The 20906-nt window shown below is 42.4% G+C and overlaps 1 protein-coding gene across 4 annotated transcripts in view; it reads left to right on the top strand.

Annotated features, from left to right (window-relative positions):
- dmxl2 (Dmx-like 2) overlaps positions 1 to 20906 on the top strand; it is a 157972-nt gene that overhangs the window by 98574 nt on the left and 38492 nt on the right. For 2 of the 4 annotated variants that reach the window (XM_078530216.1, XM_078530217.1), the window contains exons 24-34: positions 526 to 1610; positions 4818 to 5009; positions 5656 to 5732; positions 6047 to 6174; positions 6348 to 6596; positions 7436 to 7558; positions 8698 to 8870; positions 9253 to 9389; positions 10171 to 10256; positions 13080 to 13281; positions 15519 to 15636. In XM_078530216.1, the coding sequence (XP_078386342.1) occupies positions 526 to 1610; positions 4818 to 5009; positions 5656 to 5732; positions 6047 to 6174; positions 6348 to 6596; positions 7436 to 7558; positions 8698 to 8870; positions 9253 to 9389; positions 10171 to 10256; positions 13080 to 13281; positions 15519 to 15636 (2570 nt within the window). The remainder of the gene's footprint in view (positions 1 to 525; positions 1611 to 4817; positions 5010 to 5655; positions 5733 to 6046; positions 6175 to 6347; positions 6597 to 7435; positions 7559 to 8697; positions 8871 to 9252; positions 9390 to 10170; positions 10257 to 13079; positions 13282 to 15518; positions 15637 to 20906) is intronic. The other 2 variants (XM_078530218.1, XM_078530219.1) reach the window with 1 other exon arrangement.

Consider the following 20906-nt stretch of genomic DNA (forward strand, 5'->3'; position numbering starts at 1 on the left):
TAAAGATCACATGCAAAACAAAAACACCGCTCGCTGCTGGTTCTGGCTCCCTACTCCGTGAAGGCCAATTCCTGGCCCTGGCACTACCCTCCCATCTCCCTTCTCCCAGACTCCACCCCCAAACCTCCAGGCCCTAATCATGCGGGCCGCTGTTGGCTGGCGCTATCACCTCCCACCACTGATCACTCATCCCGAGATCCACATTCAACCCCCTCCCACCCCACTACCCCCCAGCCTCTCGCCCAGCACAGAGATCAGCACCGACCCCTGCAAGACCATCACTTACTGTTGCGTTGTCAGCATTCCAAATTTCCCTCCATTTATCTGATTGGCGCTCCTCCTGCAGTGCCATCTCTATTGGAATAAAGTCCAAGGCTTAATATCTGGGGCTCCTTGGACCTCATCATTTGTGTGAAGGGTAACTGCACTGCATGGTGGGTTGCTCCTGAATGTCAAGCTGATTATGTCTAGCCTTCTAACTCTAAATACTAACCACTACAAACATGTTTTCCTGTTATGTTTCAGGAGTCCTCATAAAATCTTGCAACCCGGTAGTGTTCAGCTTTTACAATTATCTTCGAGCCCACCCCTTGCTGATACGAAGACATTTTGCTTCCCCTGATGGCTCTTTGACTGCTTTAGGGCTTGCAACAGAGAAAAGCAGTGAAGACGAAATCAACCTTATTGAGAGGAAGTTATTTTTCTCCACAGCAAATGCTCATTTTAAAGTTGGTTGCCCTGTCTTGGCTCTTGAGGTGCTGTCTAAAATACCAAAGGTCTTGACAAAAGCAAAAACATCCTTCAAAAGTGAAAACTCCAGGTTGCGTGCACAAGGCCAAAATGGTGCTACAAAACATGGAGCAAGCACTGAAGATAATGGCTGGTCACAGACTGTAACAGGTTCTTCTGGTCTGGACTGGGGCACCAGTAATGCTGCTGGCTTTGATTGGAGTCAGCCAGTAGTGACATTTGCTGAAGAACCACTGAAACTTGAGTGGGATGGTGATAAAGAAGACGAATTTGAAGAGAAGGATGTCGGTGGATTGGTGATGAAAGACTCAGAAACAGAGCATATGGCTAACGATGAGAAAAAAGGTGTTCCTGAGGAGTCTCAAACTCTTTTGAAAGAGGATTCCACTCCTGACTCTCGGGTTGATGTAATAGCAGAACAGTTAAAATTCAGAGCATGCTTAAAAATTCTAATGACTGAACTTAGGACTTTAGCTACAGGGTATGAAGTAGATGGAGGGAAACTCCGATTTCAACTGTACAACTGGTTAGAAAAAGAGATCTATGCTATGCATCAAATCTGCAATTATAAAACTGAAGCTATAGACTCTGCTATTGAAATAGATAAAAAGACCAGTAGTTCATTTGACCAGGAAGAGTTAACTGAGAACATAGAAGGAGCTTCATATGAAAGGCATCAGATTGATCGGCGGAGGCTGCAAGCAAAGCAAGAACATGCAGAAAGACGAAAATGGTGGCTGCGGAAAAATCAAGCTCTGCTTAGAGTGTTTCTAAGCTACTGCAGTTTGCATGGAGCTCAGGGTGGTGGTTTAGCCTCAGTCAGAATGGAACTTATCTTTCTACTACAAGAATCACAACAGGTAATAGACTTAAGAGCTGTTCAGTAAATGAAGCAGAGTGAAATACAGCCACAAGGTTTTAACCTAGAAGCCCTACCTACTAACGTATTTGAAGTAACATATTATACTCCAAGCCATTACACATTATTCTCATATACTGTGTAAAAGTGTGACCTTTTACTTTTCACTTTTTTTTGTTTTGCTCATGTATTCCCCCTAAAGAAAAAAGAACAGGGCTGATTTTCCTGGCCTTCACTGACAGGAAGAGGGCAGTAGCATAAATTGCAGCACTGAGCATGCCTTCTTGCTCTCACCCCCGATCTTCCCACTACTATTTCTTATTCATTATGAAAATGAGCAGCCAGTACAGCTGCCTGTTTTATGTGGAAGCACACTTGTAAAATGCAAAGTTTCACACTCACAAACCCAGCCAATTACACCCTCCTCCTCCAAGCCCTCCCTGGAATTGGGCGCCTGCCTATGAACGTTAATTCAGCTTTCGCAACTCACTAATATTAGGCAGAGGAGTCCCATCCATCAAAATGGCTCTGAGGCCTTGCCAATTTGTGACATCATGAAATTCAGGCCCATTGGGCTGAATTTTCCTGGTTGGGCTGCGACTCTGATGTTGGTCTCAATTCCAAGCCAGGAACTTGAAAATGGCTATGGCAGACATTTGCCTTAGACCGCAACCAATCAGGCAGCCACTCTGGGCCCCCCAATCCAATTAAAGCAGGCAGACAGACCAGAGAAGTGGGAGGTCCAGTGGGACAACCCTCTGTGATGCCTGGCTGGCAGCCCCACTAGGAGAGGTGGGGTGCTGCTGAGGCAGGTAGGAAACAACAAGTGCACCTCAAAATGGAGGTGCTCTCTGCAGCATTGGGACAAATTAAGAATCACACATGACCATAGATATCAGGTTATCAGTGTAGATGTTGCATCTCAGCGAATCCATGCTGGCGTGATTAAGTGAGGTGTCAATGGCCCCTCCTGCCAAGACACCGCCTCCAAGGAAGATCCCAGTGGCATGTTCACTGCCTGCAAGTGGGTCCTTAATTGGGCTAATTAGCTACCCGCTGCTACCAGGTAGCCAGTGCCAAGGTGACCCTGCCTCTGGCAAAACCTGCGCGCTACTTTCAGAATTTGCTCCTGGCCTCACCAGCAGATCTGCCTCCAAAGAGCTGGGAAAATTCAACCCAATATCTCTCCTGTGGTACATAGCTATATTCTTACAATGTCTGTTTAAAGAATAAGCATCCATTGATATAGAGGGAAACACCCATGACACTATTGTGTCCTAATATGATGTCAGGGTCCAGCACTGCATCCTGTAGAGCCTTTGTGCTACTATGACATCTCTTGAATGTAAATTTACCATCTTGATCCCTACCATGATCTCCCAGTAAAGCATCTTCGCGCAGATAGCATTGATTTCCCTCAACTCCAGCCGACAATCTCCTTTTCAGATACATCTGGTGGTCCTGTACTTTAAAAATCCAAAAGAAGCAAGTTGCTGAAATCAGAAACCTGAATAGCCAACCTGTGGGAAATGTATGTGGCATCCATAAGATTAGTATCTCCAGGTGGCGATACAGGCAGGGGCCAGACTGAGATTTATGAATGGCCTCACTGTGAACCAGATTACCAGATTTTAGATGCTGCATAGGATTGGTATCCAAAAATAACAGTTTTCTGCATTAAATTGCATTACTATTACTTCTTTAAAACTAAACTCAACCAACTTTGCCCCATGTTTTAAAAACATCTTTTAAATGCTATTAATTTTCTGGTGACATATATTTCAGTTCTTAACTAAGATTTGAACCTTAATGAACAGTGATATACCTTAACTTAAGGTATATCATTGTAGACAGTAAACAGGAATTTTAATATATGACATCTGAACAATATACGTTGGAGTGAGAACACTGAGGTTTGATCCGTATTGTTTGCTAAACTCACTGGAACTGATTTTTGAAAATTGATAACCCTGTCACTGGTGGATAAGTCCTGATATTTCACATACCCTTCCATCCCCATCCCCCCTCTCACCACGCATACTTTTGCCTCTTTTCTGTCCTGAAGGTGTTAGATCATGATAGGACACAGATTCATGAATTGCAACAGACCATTAGGGCTGTATCCTAAGTTTTTGTCAGTTAGACACTGTCACCAGTGATTTACAAGGAACATCCTTGATTAGTGAGCATTGGACAGGATTGGCTGCTTCCATCTACTTGATCTAATAATTGTAATTGAGGTTACCATTGATTATTTTAGCATATTAGTACAAACAGACCATGTCAGTGTTTAGAGATGTTCGTGGATACGTTGTTGCATGTCATCTATCACTACTCTGTACAAAGCAATGCACTATCATCATCTGCAGCAAGTTAGTAAAGACTTTACCGTTCATGAAACTGATCGAAGTTGGTCTATAACTTCCCCCACCTTGGATATTTCTTGGCTTTGTGTGTAATTTTTTTTAAAGCAAGATAATTTCACGTAACTGGGGGTAGGCAGGAATGTGAAGTTGAGGTTAAAATCAGATTACCCATGAATTACTGAATGGCAGAGCAGGCTCGAGGGGCCAAGTGCTCTGCTCTTAATTCGTATGTTCGTAATGGATGTTGGGAAAAGATCAATCCAATTATCTTAGTTTCACCGTTGAATACAGCTCCTTTCTCACTTCACTCTTTTAAAATGTTATAAATCTAACTCAGTAAAAATTACATTTCGATGTACTTATATTAAAAAAAATATATTAATATACATCTTAAGTATTGACTATAACTGCCGTTTAAGCCTTCATATAGCTCACCACGCTCCCATTATCACTATCTTTTTGTATACCATGTATGAGGTCCATTGATTTCAGTAATAAAAAGGAATTCAGGCTATTCAGTTGCCTTGGAAAAGTGGTATTAGTCATAGACCCACATCAAGGGCTGTTTTTCAATTGCTCTTTTTTGGGGCTGTCAGCTTTCTAGAGTTTTTTTTTTGCTTGTATGGAATTTTACAACAAATTTTATGTCACTTTTGTACAACATAGGATTTACTAAGCAGGTTATTAATATAGAATCAGTATTTTTCCATTGTGTTTTCATCACCATGACGAGTGTCCAGTCTGTATCACTGGGAAGCTTTTATAGCATTTGGGTGTAATGTTAAACTAATGTATGGCTGCACGTATGATTATGTCTAATACTGATTTTACTGATCTGATAGGAAACTACCGTGAAACAGCTTCAGTCTCCACTTCCTTTACCTACCACTTTGCCCCTCCTTTCTGCAAGCATTGCTTCAACCAAAACTGTGATAGCCAACCCTGTCATGCATTTGAGTAACCACATCCATGATGTCTTGTACACGGTGGTCCAGATGAATTTTCCACCTCTTCCAGGTCTTAAGGATGAAAAGGTAACAATTTTATTATAGCTTGCTATCTTTGAAAACACTAATAGTGTTGGTTACAGTCACTAGTTAATTTATGAGCTCATCTTTAGGGAAAAAAGAGACCTGCTAGTGGGATTCGTATCCCACTTTGCAGGAGTAGATATTTTTCAATAAGTTCAAGATGACATGTCAGCAATGGAGCTTTTCAGTCAAGCCAACCATCACTGAGAAATTAGCATTCAATGTCTGAGCCACAAAGGTCTGTAGCACTTAAGGGCCTGGTTGTTGACTTCCCAACAAGTTTGGCTTATTAATGGGTGTGAGAAAGGTTGCCTTGTCACTGCAAGCTGGCATTCTTCCCGCTTGGCTCCAGTTGGCTTGTAAAATTTTTTTAAAAACTAATATGTGGGTTGTTCCTGGCTAAACTAGCTGTAGGCAGAGATAGATTGTATGGTTTTAATAGGTTAAATTCTAGCAGTACCCCTGTGCATACTTGAGGATCATTAACCTTTTATTCCAATGTGTGCCTAACTTTGTTTTTAAGCATTGCATTTAATAAATAAAGCAATATCTTCTGAAACGATAAGGCAATATAGACCATAGTTAAATCAATGTGAAGTGTTTCCACCAGCTATGCTTTAACTTTTGAACATATTGCATTTGCTATTAGGTTTTCATTCTGCACACTTTGGCTGCTTCACTCTCAGCCTGTATTTACCAATCTCTATGTGACAGCCACAGCTACAGGTAAATGTATTCATTATACTAATGTTCATTATACCAATGTTTTTCAAACTTATATAGTGGGGGTAGAATGGTTAAATCAGTTTTACTGTAAGCTGTCTTCACAAAGAAAGATGATCTTTAAGATCCAATTGACTGATCCAGCTTATTCAATGACAATTCAAATCTATAACCAGACTTTAAATGAATATCATCACATTGGTTTCTATATAGGAGTGATTCTGGAGTGGTTAGTCTGACCTTTTAATTTAATAACAGAAGTTTGCCTTCAATTAATAGGCAGGACTTCTTTAAAAATTATGGTTTTCTTTTAACAGTCAAACAGCTACAAACCTGTTTACAGGAATGGTTTATCAAGGCCTGCTGTTAGGTGAAAGACGTAGACTGCGGACTGAAAGCATCGAAGAGCATGTGACGCCAAATTCTTCACCTTCACATTGGCCTGGTAAGATGGAAGAATATGTTGCAAGGTTAAAAACTTAATCAAGTGCAAACCTTGTATTTCCCCTTCTTGGTAACTAGATGTGTATGAACAAGATGACACCTACTTGATTAATCTACTGGAATGCTTTCTTCCTGCTTGACTAGTTAATGAAATATACCATTTGTTTGTTCCAGGTGTTTCATCACTGATTAATCTTCTTGGAACAGCTCAGGAAGATGATCAACCCAAATTGAATGTGTTGCTTTGTGAGGCAGTGATTGGTGTCTATCTTAGTCTTTTGATCCATGGCCTTGCTACTCAAGATAGCAAAGAACTCTTTCGATTAGTTGCTCATCCACTAAATAATCGAACCTGGGCTGCAGTATTTGGAGGAGGTGCAAAAACTATAATAAAACCTAAAAAAAGGCCAGAACTTACACCAGGTAGGTCATGTTCCTATAAAACATCAGCAACAGCAACTTGCATTTATATAGTGCATTTAATGTGATAACAGTTTAGAACCCTCTGCTGCTAAAGGTAATTGATGGTAGATCAGTTGCCAATTTTAAAACTGAGATTAATGGGGGGAACGGGGTTCTGTCTTAAATTGTTCGGTTTTGATTTTCGCACCACATCCAGATTAATATTGGTCATGTTCAGCCTACTCTGTACTCCCTTGCTTCATGTACTCTCAGTATGGGGGAGATCCATTAATGTTGCTACTTTCTTAATTGTTTTATGATTTTTATTAGGTTTCATTTGTTACACCACTATTGATGATGTTGAATGTTTTATAACTGAACATTTTTATAGTTCTTGAGATTTTGTTTTCACGCTTTTGGGAAAGCGAGCTCTGCACTTTATTTTGACTTAAGAAATTCTTTTACGTAGAAAACTTAACAACTTTCTATGCCTGTAGGCTCCATGTCACATCTGCGATGGTGAGTTTTCAATGTTTTTCCAATATGAAGATACCTGCAATTAGAGTAGCAATACTCTTCCCAGTCCCCATCCCTCAATAATGAGCAGTATTTATTGATTAGATGACCATTGACAATGTTAAGGTTCCCTTTTAAAAGGATACAGTTGTTTAGCTTTATTTGCTGTAAAACTATTGGATATATTTGTCATTTAAAACTCAAATTCTTCCGTTACCAAGTGATGTTTGGTAAATATAAAGCCCGTTGCAGAAGTATTTTTCCAGCACCACCATTCCAGAATTAACTGCCATACAAATTTCAGCAACAGTTATTTTTAAATAAAAACTTAATTTATGGTGCAGGTGAACCAAATGTTTCAGCTGTACCAATATTGGATCAAAATGTTGCCTTGAAGACAGACCCTGTTGCTGTGCCTATGTCTCTCAGCTGTGAGACTGGGACACAACACACACCAGGACTGGATGGTGAGTGGCAGTGTTGGTTGCTGTGGAGTTTTGTGTGCTTTTTACAGTTTTGGACTTCTCTTGCCCTGCAAGTAACTTTCTTCTTTTTCCTCTTCCTGAAAATGCTGTAGATCTGTAAATAAAGCTACATTTCAGAAAAATGGTAACAGGTTTAAACTTCCCTAAAGCTGGTGTCTAATCTCAAAGCTGCATTTTATTGTAAGAATACGCTTTATTGATTAGCTTTTAATATCTAGCTAAACATCTTAGAAAAAAGATACCACTTTGTAATTAACATAATGAGATTAAAAATAACATGATTTGGAGTGTAGTGCAAGGCTGACATAATTGAGAGATTTAGCAGTGCTTGATCATAATAGCAGAACTATAATGAATTAACAGAATTATCTAACCTTGCTGTTTTATAGCAAATGCAATTTTGCTGTGATCTGTAAACTAAAATTCACTGTGGGTAATTTTAACACCACTTGCCTGATGGAAAACTGGCTGTATTGGGTCAAATGCAGATTTGACAGCCCATCCAAATTTACTGTCCGTTAATTTAAGGCGTAACTACTAATGTAATGCTGATTTCGACTTGGAAATGTTGATAAAACTCCTTCAAAGTTTATTTTTAAACTGACATAAATTTTGAGACGGCACTCATATAAGCAATATAAATGAATTTCAAATGTATTTGAGTAGAATTTTGAATTTGTGCAAAATAAAGATTCTAATTGAGCTTCAGCTCAACCCTACATTAACTAATCAATGTATGCTCTCCTTTCACACTTGAACAAAGATTTGTGTGGAACCATTGCTAACTTTGATGCTTTTCATTTGAAATGTTATTTTATGTTTTTTGCTTAATGTTGAATTTATTCTGTCAATGGGATTGAAATAAACAGTATTTATAGTTAGGACAATGTTAGACCTTTTGTGTTATATTTGAGTATGACTCTGGTCAAGTTTTAACGAAGCCAGTTGAATCTCCAGTACAGAGCCACCAGTCTGTATTTTTTTTGGACTATTAATCCAAGGATCTTTAGTGGATAATGCTAAACTGAGCTATTTGCATTTAGGTCAGCCATTATTATCTATAAAGGCAACCACACAGCCAAAGATTTCTCTCAGCATGTCTATCACATTGCTCTGAACAGTTCCTCCAGAGGACATTGATCGATATCGACGGAGATTTAACATGAAGATGTTGGTTCCTGGCAGACCTGTAAAGGAGACTTCAACACCACCGCCTGTACCTGCAGAGAGACCGTCATACAAAGAAAAATTTATTCCACCTGAGCTCAGTATGTGGGATTATTTTGTAGCCAAGGTAAGAGCTATATATTTAAAATGTATTGTTGGTAATTTATTAATCCAGTAATGTTTTGATTGAATTAATCATATCTTGAATATTTCAGCCTTCTCATAATAAAGGTAAACCTGCTTAGCACTCCATTCCCTCGGGCCAGGCAGTGCTGCTGCGGTCCGCTACCAACATAGCGTTAGAAGTGGCACCACACAAATTATTTCTCTGCCCAAATGTCTCTGACAAATTCTGTATAAAAACAGCTGCAAAATAATAGAGCAAAGAGTTAATTAAAGGCATCATTATTGAATTTAACCAGGAAAGCACAGATATTGTTATTTGCCATCTGTTTTCAAAATTCTTCACCTAATCCTATTTTAACCCCTTGTTGTACTTGTCCTTTAAGCCGTTCCTACCTCCATCTGAAAGTGGATTTATGTATGACTCAGATGAAAGTATCCCTAGTGATGATGATGATGATGAAGATGATGCTTTTATTTCTGACACTCAGCTACAAGAGCATTCAGATCCTAACTCTTACAGGTTAGTTAAAAGGATCCTTTTTGCAGGAACAACCACTTCCCTGCAATATTTAAATCTATACATAATAAACAAATAGACAGCAAATCACTTGCAGAATTGTTTGTTTAACTGCTTAAAATTGTTATGTTTATAGAATGTGTATATTTCATAAAATTATAAAATTATACTTCAGTTTTGAGGGAAACAAGTGTTGGGGAGTTCTTTCTGTTCAAAGTATTTCCCCCTTTTTAATACAAGTAAATGATGCTCTCACCAGATATCAATCACTTATTTTGTGAATCTTGATACGCTGCCTATTTCTTAGGCTTCTCCACTGACAACGATTAGGGTTTAAGCAATGAGGAGAAAGGAAGGTAGGGACATGCTAATGTTCCAGAGGCTTCATGCATGAATGTAAAGTAAAAGTCATCTTGTTGTTGAGCACAACAGTGAGGCTTTGTACCTCTGCTGTAACTTAATCGGGGAAGGTTGGTGGAGCTGGAGCAAGAAACTTTTAAGTGCTGGCATGTATCAAAGAAGAATTAGCAAAGCTATAAAGGAGATTCCCAGGGCCAGATGGCTTCAGCTGGGTCAGGCTGACCCTCGGACTCAACTGAAAACACGCGTGTGTCTTCTGTTGTTTGCATTGGATCTGTAAAAACAAGTTCCAATTCTTTATTTAATTTGCGTTAGCCAGCAGGTAGGATGGACCTAATTAGAAGTCTCCAATTTAGCCCTAATGTTGATGTTTGTAAAAGAAAAAAGTTTATATCTGGTAAATCCGTTGGCATTTATTTTACAGTTGGGCACTGATACGCTTAGGAATGGTCAAACTTGCACTGAACAATGTGAGAAGCTTCTTTCCTGTTGCTGGATTGGAGTTTGCAGGTACGATACTTTTCTGTTGAAGTCATTGTTTGAGCTATTGGCCAGAATTTTGATGTTGGCATGCGGGGTCGGGCCCAACACGCCAACGTGTAAAATGATGCGTGGTGACGTCAGGCGTGCGTCCCAACATCAGCGCGCGTCATTTAATTATTACGTTCAGCGGGCACACACCAGAGGCGGCTGCACGCCCACTGAACTATCAACGGCCTATTAAGGCCATTAAAAAACCAATTAAAGTAGTTATCAATGCTACCCATCTAACTTTAAGGTTGGTGGGCAGGCAAAGAGCCCAAGCGTCCTTCATGTTTTTCAGGAAACCTCATCCACGGGCGGGATGAGGTTTCCTGAAGGTTTAATAAAATCAATAAATAAATTCTGCTAAATTGACAAACATGTCCCAGCTCATGTGACACTGTCACATGAGGGAACATGTGTAAATAATTTTTATCTTTCTTTATTAAAAAATTTCAACATGTACTTAATCTCCCTGAGGTAGCTCCGTTCCTCAGGGAGATTTCTGTGCTCTTCCACGTGCATGCGTGAAAGAGCGCAGGCTCCGACTCTCCCTCCTCCCCCCGCCAGCACAGGTAGCGCTGAGCGTTACCGGCTGTGCATCACGCTGGGTGGGCCGCTCCTGCCCAACATGCAGAAAATTCTCCCTATTGTGTAAAAGTTAGAACAAATCATCCTACATTTGAAACTAAACCGTAATCTGAAATTTAAAAAAGCTTTTACAGTTTACTACTTGCAATTCTTGAACAACTAATATTTAACCTATTACAATAGAGTTTTATGTGGAGGCTCTTATTACTGAACTGTTAAAAGATTTCAAATACTTTATCTGTAGTTGTGCTATATAATTTTTTTCTTATACATTTAAGGACAGGTGTAAACTTTTTAACATAATTTAATACATAAGTAAATGAACTTGAAGTATTAGGAGCAGATTTAAAATGGTGTTTATTTCATAGTAATGTAGCAGACATTTATAATCCATAAAGGAACTGCTAGTTTTAATCTTGCCAAAATCCAAATGCAACCTTTAGTAATTACAAAGAATTTGAAAACTGCTGTAACTTGAAAACTTTCAATTCTGTCTACAGAAATCTAGTAATGTAAGATTTATGTGGCTAGGATAATAGGCTACTAGCATACTGAAATATGTGGTCCTGGGCATCCATAGCTTCCACTGACAGTTCTAAAGGGGGAAAGAAATCCAATCAGGTGTAAAACGCATCAGTTTTTCTTCATTCTTTGGGTAAAAAATTACTCTCTGAATTTTTCTTTTGGGGAAGGAAAGAAAACTTTTTCCGTAATGATGTACAGTTCATTGTTCTAAAAGTCAAATAAAATTTGCCCTCGACAAATTTGTTCTAATTAAGGATTCAGATTTGAACTAGCAGCTTTTTTGTGCATTATTTTATTATTTGAAGGTCTGCAGCTCCCTGAGGCAGCTGCGTGCCTTCACGGAGCTCAGTGGAAGCGCTCACCCATGCCCGCAGTAACATTGTCTCCCGCTCTCTTCCTGCCCCCAACCCAGCGGCACTGAGCTTTTCTGCACGCATTTCATGCTGGCTGGCTGTTAATTGGCCATCATCCCATTATGTCTGTACCAACTCTGTCGAAGGGTTAGTCCCACTCCCCTGCTTTTCCCCATAGCCCTGCACTTTTTTTCCCTGGCAGGTATTTATCCAGTTCCATTTTAAAGATTACTATTGAATCTATGTCCACCATCCTATCAGGCAGTGCATTCCAAATCCTAACCACTCATTACATAAAAAAAAATAGAAGTATTCTCAAGTCACATCTCTTTTTTGCTCTTAAAACTGTGCTCTCTGGCAATCAATCCTTCAGCCAATGGAAACAGTTTCTCTTTATTTACCCTATCTAAACCCTTCATGATTACATACAACTCTATCAAAGCTTCTCTTCACCTTCCCTGCTGCATGGCGAACAGTCCCAGCTTCTCCAGAAGAAAAACAGAAATACCTGGAAAAACTCAACAGGTCTGGCAGCATCGGCGGAGAAGAACAAAGTTGACGTTTCGAGTCCTCATGACCCTTCAACAGTTCTGTTAAAGGGTCATGAGGACTCGAAACGTCAACTTTGTTCTTCTCCGCTGATGCTGCCAGACCTGTTGAGTTTTTCCAGGTATTTCTGTTTTTGTTTTGGATTTCCAGCATCTGCAGTTTTTTGTTTTTATCCCAGCTTCTCCAGTCTATCCACATAACTATAATCCCTTATCCCTGAAACCGTCTAGTAAATTTCTTCTGTACCTTTACTCAAAGTCTTTATGTCCTTCCTAAAGTGTGCCCAGAATTGGACACAATGCTTCAGCTGGGGTGGAACTGGTGTCTTATATAGGTTTAGCACATCTCCCTGATTCTATTTTTAATGTCCAGGAACTCATATGCTTTACTAACTGCTTTGTTCATCTGCCCTTTACCTTCAAAGACCTGTGCACAAACACTCCCAGGTCTCTCCTTTCTATCACCCCCTGTTGAAATGCTATGGTGAAATTCCTCTGCATTTACTCAAGAAATTTATAAAAGGTGCAAAATTAAAAGAGGTATGCAATAGTTAATTACTTTGACAATAAAAACGTAATTTTACAAAGTGTAAATTAAACCGCTTAACAAAAAGTCAAATCACATTCAAAAATTAGGAGTAATAAAGTTAGGTTTCTTCACCCTGACAGTATTCTCCTTGATTTTGAAAAGCAAAATATTGTTAGACTGAGGTTTACATTAGAAGTGAATACAATTTTAAAAAGCAACTTTCAATTTTGTATTCTTCAGAATAACTGTCTTTCTTTGTTCACAGATCTCCCAGTGACTTCACCATTGGGTAATGCTGTTATTAAGACCTTAGAAAACTGGCAACAATTACTTAAGGCGAAAATGGAACAGTTTGAAGGTCCACCACCAAACTATATTAACACCTACCCTAGTGACTTCTCTGCATCCGGTGGACCAGCCATTCTGCGGCACAAAGCAATGCTTGAACCAGAAAACACTCCATTCAAGTAAGGGAGCAAACAGAAAAGATAACAGAGGAGTTTTTGAGAAGGCCAAATAAGTATTATGATAGCTCTGATTACCTGTTTCATCAGTATGTATTTTGAAAACAGTCATGTTGTTTGAGAGTTAAATTTTATTGTCCTAAATCCTTTGAAAAAGAAACAAAGGTCACAAGATATCAAATAATTGCTGAAAACTGTTTCATCATAGGCCCAAATCTTCCAGTCTCCGGATCGTGGGAGACCAGACATATGACAGAAGATGCATGTTTGGACTCTGCGGAAGTCCTGAAGCACAGACGTACACGGGAATTGCTCAGGAGGTCTAAGCTTCCAAAGAGCAATTCCCTGCTGGTCAGGAGCCTCCATAACTTCGGACAGATCCACGGGACTTACCTGGATAGTTAACCCAGAAAATGTTAGACAGATTAAACCTGGTCTAACACCTGGGTAACTGCACAATCGACCACCACACCCTCCCAAATCCAACCACCCGACTAGCCCTTGACACCGACTCCCGCCCCGACCCGACTGCACCTCAAACACCTGACTACCTGACCCAACTAACCCCCCACCACCACCGACCCAACTATCCCCCTATCCGACTACCCATCTCGCCTACCTACCCATTCACTCATCTATTCATTAACCCACACTCATTCATTAAAAGACTGGACCTTTAAACATTGATCAGAATACAACAGCTAGTGCCATAAAAGGGGTGTGTCTTCTGCACTGATCCTCTTTGCAGGTCTTTGCATGGATTCCTGCGCTGAGGGGATTTTTCTGCATGCTACATGGGAAGTTTGGCATTTTTTATTTAAACCGATAAGTGCACAGTTTTCTGTTTGATCAGCATCTGACGCAGTGGTTCCAACGCTGATCAGAAGATCTGAACAACAGATGGTTAGCTAAAGAAATAGAAAAGTAGTCCTCTCTTGAGGTTACAACACAAGAAATTGAAGGAGGAGAAAACCCTACAGACCATAGAGCCTACTCTGGCTTTCAGTGTGATCGTGGGCTTTTACTCCACTTTCCCATCTGCTCCCCAAACCCCCCCGATTCCCTGAGAGACCAAAAATCCGTCTATCTCGGCCTTAAATATATTTAATGATGGTGCATCCACAGCCCTCTGGGGTGGCGAATTCCAAAGATTCACAACCCTTTGATTGAAGACATTTCTCCTCCTCTCGGCCCTAAACGATCGGCCCCTTATTCTGAAACTGTGTCCCCTTGTTCTACATTCCCCAGTCAGGGGAAACATTGTCTCAGTATCTACCCTGTCAAGCCACTTGTTATCTTGTATGTTTCAATGAGATCATCTCATTCTTCTAAACTCCAGAGAATATAAACCCAATTTACTCAGCCTCTCATCATGAGACAACCCTATCACCCCAAGGGCAGTTCTAGTTAAAATCTGCATTTAATTTGCTGGATCCAAATTCTCCATACGCATGAAAATCTTACTTATCTAACAAGTCTCCAAAGCCTGTCCCAGGGAGAATGATCCTTCCTCATAACTCAATGCTCTCAGCTCAGGAATTATCATTATAATTCTCTGGCCTTCTAATAATCCTGTATCTTTTCTGAAATATAGAGGCCGAAGTGAAACTACAGGCGCAATATTACCAAGGTCAGATGCAGCTTCAACGTTATCTGCTTAGAATTATGAATGACACCTCTAGCTATTTTATTTGATTCCTTCAGCACCTGCTAACACTGAGCTGGCCATTTTAATGACTCATCCACCAAAAGATGCCAAACCTCTTTCCTTATTTGTTAACTTGAGTGCTATGTAATATGAAATCTACATTAAATTATGCTTCAAACATTACAATAGTGAATCCCAATTGGCTCAGTGAGTTTATTCAATGCATGTCAGAGACAAGTAAGCCAGCAAACACCAAGTTTGACCGTGGACTGTGCTGAGTTAGATGACCTCAGCCTGATTGTTGTCGGGGTGCTCCAATTGGGCTCAGCATCCTATGTTAGGGAAGGCAAAATAAGACGGGGTTCCTGGTCCTGATTGTTTGAAGCTTAACGCAGTGATCCTAGTGATGCGTTTACATGAAATGTTTAGTCAGCTACCTTGCAATTCACTTCTCAATATGAAATTCCAGATAAAATAAACTTACTGGTAGCAGGAGGTAAATAACATTTTTCACTAAAATTAGATTGAGAATTTATTGGCTTAGTTATGGTTAAATGTACAAAAAATACTATTGTTTTTTATTTTATTTCAGGTCAAGACATTATTCCACCTTTCCTGTTAAAAGGCTGTGGCATTTCTTGGTCAAACAAGAAATTCTGCAAGACACATTCATAAGATTTATATTCACAAAGAAAAGAAAGCAAAGTGAGGTAAATGAGGATAAAGACAAAAGTTCTTGCCTTTTTAAAAATTTTATATCTGGAATTAGTATTTTAGGTTTAAAGATCTGATACATAATTGGTATGACTGTTTAAAGCTTAACACAAATGATGCGACTGATGATGTGTCAACTTGTATTAATTCAGTCAAAGCAAACAATTTAGTATTAACTATAATATTATGTCTAGAACTGGAATGCTTGATTTTAAGCCTGTCCATTCGGTGGGAATGGGACAAATGGTTGGTTAAAATGATGGTCAGGAGCTTCCGGCTGCGTTTCTGACATGCCCCCAGCTGCAACCATTTCAGCTGCTGAGCTTTTGGCAATGTCGGCAGATGGAAGAGATCTCATTAATTTGAAATATTGGATCTTATGATGTAATTAGAACACCATTGCAAGTTTTACTTTGGATTGTGCAAGTCAAGCAATCTCCAAGATGCGCAGGGATTACAGTGGTCAGAGCACATCCCCAGGAACCCCTGATGGGTGTCCTGGAGTAGTCTCTCCATAAGAGTTGCCACACTCTCCATGGAGGACGTATGGCACTCGGACATGTGGCTCATTGTTTCAGCAATCGTCCGCGTAGACTCCTCCACCACGGAGACCAAGCCAAGCATAGCCTCATGTATCTCCCCCAGATGCTCCTGCACATCCGGCCGCATTTCCTGCACCTGCTGCGTTGCGGACGACTCCAGAGGCACAGCATCAGGCACCGACTGAGCATGTGCCTGGTCCCCTGCAGCTCTCTGACTGCTGGTACTCTTCTGTCTCTGCCAGCTCCTCCAGCCATTGAGAAGTGCCCTCACCACTGTGCCCCGGGACACTAGCTGATGTTCGAATTCTCAGCGGGGTGCTAGTATCTGCACTGGTGCCTGCCTCGCAGAAATGGTGCGATGCTGGTGAGACTTCAGGCCCCCCAGGTGTGAGAGGGGGCCTCTGCTGCTCCTCCTCCCGGCCCTGCTCCGATGATGCTGAAAGGAAGAACAAGGACAGTGGATCAGTTAACGTGGAGACAATGACAAAGTGCATCCCTGACCCCCGGGTCATTATGCGCTCATCCTTTCATAACCAATGGTCAAGCCATGTTGCAAAATTAAATCAATTAACATTCAGCAGTGCTATGGCTGTTGGGAGAACAATGCTGACCTCACTGTTGGGCATAAATACTTGGCCTTGGCACCCCAGCCTCACCGACACCAGCGGACCTTGGCGCATGGTGCCTCTCCAGATCAAGGGCCTCCTGCTCGAAGCGGCTAAGAATGGCGATCTGTGCCTGGCCGCCACCAGTCCTTACATGCTCTGCCGTGTTATGAGCATTCTCCTCCTGAAAATGAGAGGCGAGTATTGATTAGTGCAAATTGCATTAAATTTGCACTAATCAATTAGTGCAAATTTGTTTCTCATTTATTTTTTTGAATAAGTTGGTTTGCTTGACATATTAAATTCAGATATGTCACCAAGGCTGAGGGTGCCTCTTTTGCATGTGTATGGTTTCCAAAACTGTAATGAGTGCTTTGTTGGACATTCAGCTTTATTAATGAGGCCCTTAGTGACTGTTCCTAACCTGGCAGATTTTGCACTCGGGTGTCGAGTATTGAACCTACAGCCCAGGCTTGTCCTGGTGGCCCATCTGTGGTGTGCTAGCTGAAAGTTCGTTGGATTAAAGCCTCCCAGGTGCCCCTGCCTCCCTGGAGTATGCCTGGGTCAGCACCTATCCCCTCAGCATTTACCTGTGCATGCTCATCCTCAGACTCATCGTGTGCAGCCGCAGCCTCTGCGCCGACGCCTTTATCGTCCACTGCGTCCCCCCTTTCCAACGCAAGATTGTGGAGAGCGCAGCATGCAGGCACTATCACCGAGACACTACCTGGGGGGTACTAGAGTGCGCGGTTCAGGCATTGGAAGCGCATTTTGAGAAGACCGATGGTTGTCTCCACCACAGCCCTTGTGGAGCCATGGCACCCATTGTACTGCTGCTCAACTTCTGTTCTTGGATGGCAGAGAGGCATCATGAGCCACCTTCTGAGGGGATAGCCCTTGTCACCTAGCAGCCATCCGTCAAGCCGGGCTGGAGCACTGAAGAGCCCTGGGAGTGTCTGAGGATGTAGGCGTCGTGGGAGCTGCCTGGGTACCCTGCACAGACTTGTAAAATCAGCATCCTGTGATCTCACACTATCTGCACGTTCATGGAGTGGAAGCCCTTCCTGTTGACGAATGCACTGGGCTCACCTGCCTGCGCCTTGATGGCCACATGTGTACAGTCTATTGCACCCTGGACGCGAGGGAAGCCAGCAATGGCCACGAAGCATCTGGCTCGCTGTATCTGGCTTGCCTGGTCCCAACAGTAGTGGATGAAGGTCAAAGCACGCCTGAATAGAGCGCCTGTAACCTGATTGACACAAGCGTGGACAGTTGATTGGGAGACACCGCAAAGGTCACCCACTGACCCTTGGAAGAAGTCAGAGGCATAGAAGTTGAGGGCAGCTGTGACCTTCAGAGCCACTGGCATGGGGTGTCCGCCCACACAGTTAACGGAGATCTCAGGCCCTATCATCTGACAGATATAGTTGACCGTCTCCCTTGAGAGACGGAGCCTCCTTCGGCACTGCACCTCAGACATATTGAGGTAGCTGCTTCGCCGCCTGTATGCCCTGGCAACAGGATAGTGGCGTCTTCTGCAGCCCCTTCCGCCTTGGACTACCTCTTAGCCCTGCGCCCCTTGTGCCTGCGCCTGTCCTCCCAAAGATGGCTCCCCTGGAGGCTGAACGTGCACTCCTGGCCTCATCCCACTTCTAGCCCTCCCTTCCTCCTCAGAGGAGGTGCCTCCAGTGGACAGTTCAGCTCCCATTCCTAGGCTAAGGGCAGACTTCCTGAAACCTGAAGGCCCAGAAAAGATTCACTCACTGCAGAGTGCTTAACGTGAAGGTTGAGAGTCCAGAAAAAGCAGCTGGAATGTGTTTTGAAGTACTGCAGATCACACAGGCTAGTTTCAAAAACTTTCATAAATAAATACTTGACTGTGCACACTAGCAACCACAGTGAGCCCTCTTATCCCATCCATGGATGAGGTTAATACAAATGTGCCCTACCCGCCTGCCCCTTGTGCCTGTGCACCGACCAGAAGGTTGCACGGGCACTGAAAAATTGGTGTCGATTGGAGAGTCAAGGGCCTTAAGTGGCCTGCTAATTAATGGCGGGCACGCATCGGTTATCATTGCGCGCCTGCCCAGCGAAATATCACGATGGTGCGCAGTGACGTTGTGCATCACCGCACGTCATTTTACTCACGGACGTGCGGGGCCTGCCCCCATACGCCAACAGGAAAATCCTGCCCTGTATTAACTTGCACCAAGCGTTTTTGCACCCATATTTATTAACTTTTGCTAATGGAAGAGGTTTCACTGAATTAACTTTTTGCATTTCTATTAGCAACTTTGTATTGTTTAGGAATTAGATAAGGAGCTAGGTAATTGCATTGCAGAGTGTGGAAGTAAATCATACTGAGAATAATTTTGTATATCCAGTGAACCTTGCTGAAAAGTATGCACGTTGAGTGTGATTGCCCCCTATCTCCCCTTCCATGGCCATAAGTCTGCCTATTTCATTGGGCAGAATTTTATGCCTTGTGGCGGGCACGCGCCCGACCCAATCAGGTGTAAAATAGCGTGAGAAGATGTTGGGCAAGCGTCCCAATGTCATCCTGCATGCGTGCAATCTTCAGGCCAGTGGGTGTGTGCGGGTGTCAGAGCTGGGCCCACCATCAATTAAAAGGCCACTTAAGGCCATTAAAACCCAATTGATCCCGATTTTACGTTGCCCATGCGATTTCGCGCACGGACAAAACGGGCAGGCGGGCAGCCCACATTTTTCAAAAACTCATCCAAGGGCGGGATAAAAAGGGCCACCAGCTTTGCCATTGTGAGTGGTGAGGAGTTTGGGAGATATTTTGCTGCTGGTTGCGTATTTGAACTTGACGACTTCATTTCAGGACTCATTGGTGCCTCCAAGGCCCCTGCAGGATTTTGACCATGTGACCATCCCAGGTGTCAGACAGTCTTCTGTGATCCTGGTAATAGGGATTGTGCTCTCTGCTGGAGGCACCTCCTCTGAGGAGGAAGAGAGGGGCAGAAGGGAGAGGAGGCCAGGTGTCCCAGTGCAGCTTCCAGGGTTTATGACCTCTCTCCGCCACCCAAGAACAGAGGCAGAGCAGTGTTATAAAAGGAGTCATGTCTCCACAAGGGCGGTGATAGAGAGGACCATAGGTCTTCTGAAGATTCGCTTCTGATGTCTGGACCTTTCAGGGGGAGCACTCCAATACCCTCCAGAGCGGGTGTCACTGATAGCGAGTGCATGCTGCGCTCTCCACAATCTGGCACTGGAGGAAGGGGATGTTGTGGCACAGAGGATGAATCCAGTAGTGAGTCAGAAGAGGAACACAGTGAGGAGAATGCTGAGGGCGTGGAGGCAGACTTCTGTATCCTTCAGGGAGGCAGGGACACCAGGGACCCCTTGATCCAGTGCTCCTTCAGCTCGGCTGCCAAAGATCTGCTTCCACCTCATGCCAGGGCTACCACCTCCATCCAGGATGTCTGAAATGACCCTTTCATTTGAACCCAAAGCCCACGCAGTGCCTGTGCAATAAAGTATAGAGCCACTCATGTCCAGCATTACACACCAGTGTACACTGCACCAAAAAAAGGTGAAACATACTCAGGCCATTACGACAAAAGCAAAATTTATGTAATTTTCACAATCAAAACAGAGGCCAGAATCTTCCGTTTGGTCCCGCACACCAACGCGTAAAATGACATCAGCCGTGCATCCCGACGTCACCGCACATCATTCCGATCTTCAGTTCAGCAGGCACGCACCAGTATCGGCTGCGCGTCCGCCGAATTGTCAAAGGCCTGTAAAGGCCATTAATTAACTAATTAAAGTGATTATCAGGGCTGCCCGTCCAACCTTAAACCCAGGCGGCCTTCACATTTCTCATGAAACCTCATCCACGAGCAGGATGAGGTTTTATGAAAAGTTTATAAACTAAATAAAAATTTTTATTAAAGTTCATAAACATGTCCCAGCTCATGTGATACTGTCTCATGAGGGGACATGCCTGAATAATTTAATTTTTTTATTTTTAACATCTTTTGAGCTGAACTTAATCCACCTGAGGCACGGGGCTGCCTCAGGGAGATTTCGGAGCTTTCATTCGCATGTGCAAAAGAACGCAGCCCCAACTCTCCCTCCTCCTCCAACCCG

Source organism: Cetorhinus maximus, chromosome 26 (genome assembly GCF_964194155.1).
Source record: "Cetorhinus maximus chromosome 26, sCetMax3.hap1.1, whole genome shotgun sequence".
NCBI lineage: Eukaryota > Metazoa > Chordata > Chondrichthyes > Lamniformes > Cetorhinidae > Cetorhinus > Cetorhinus maximus.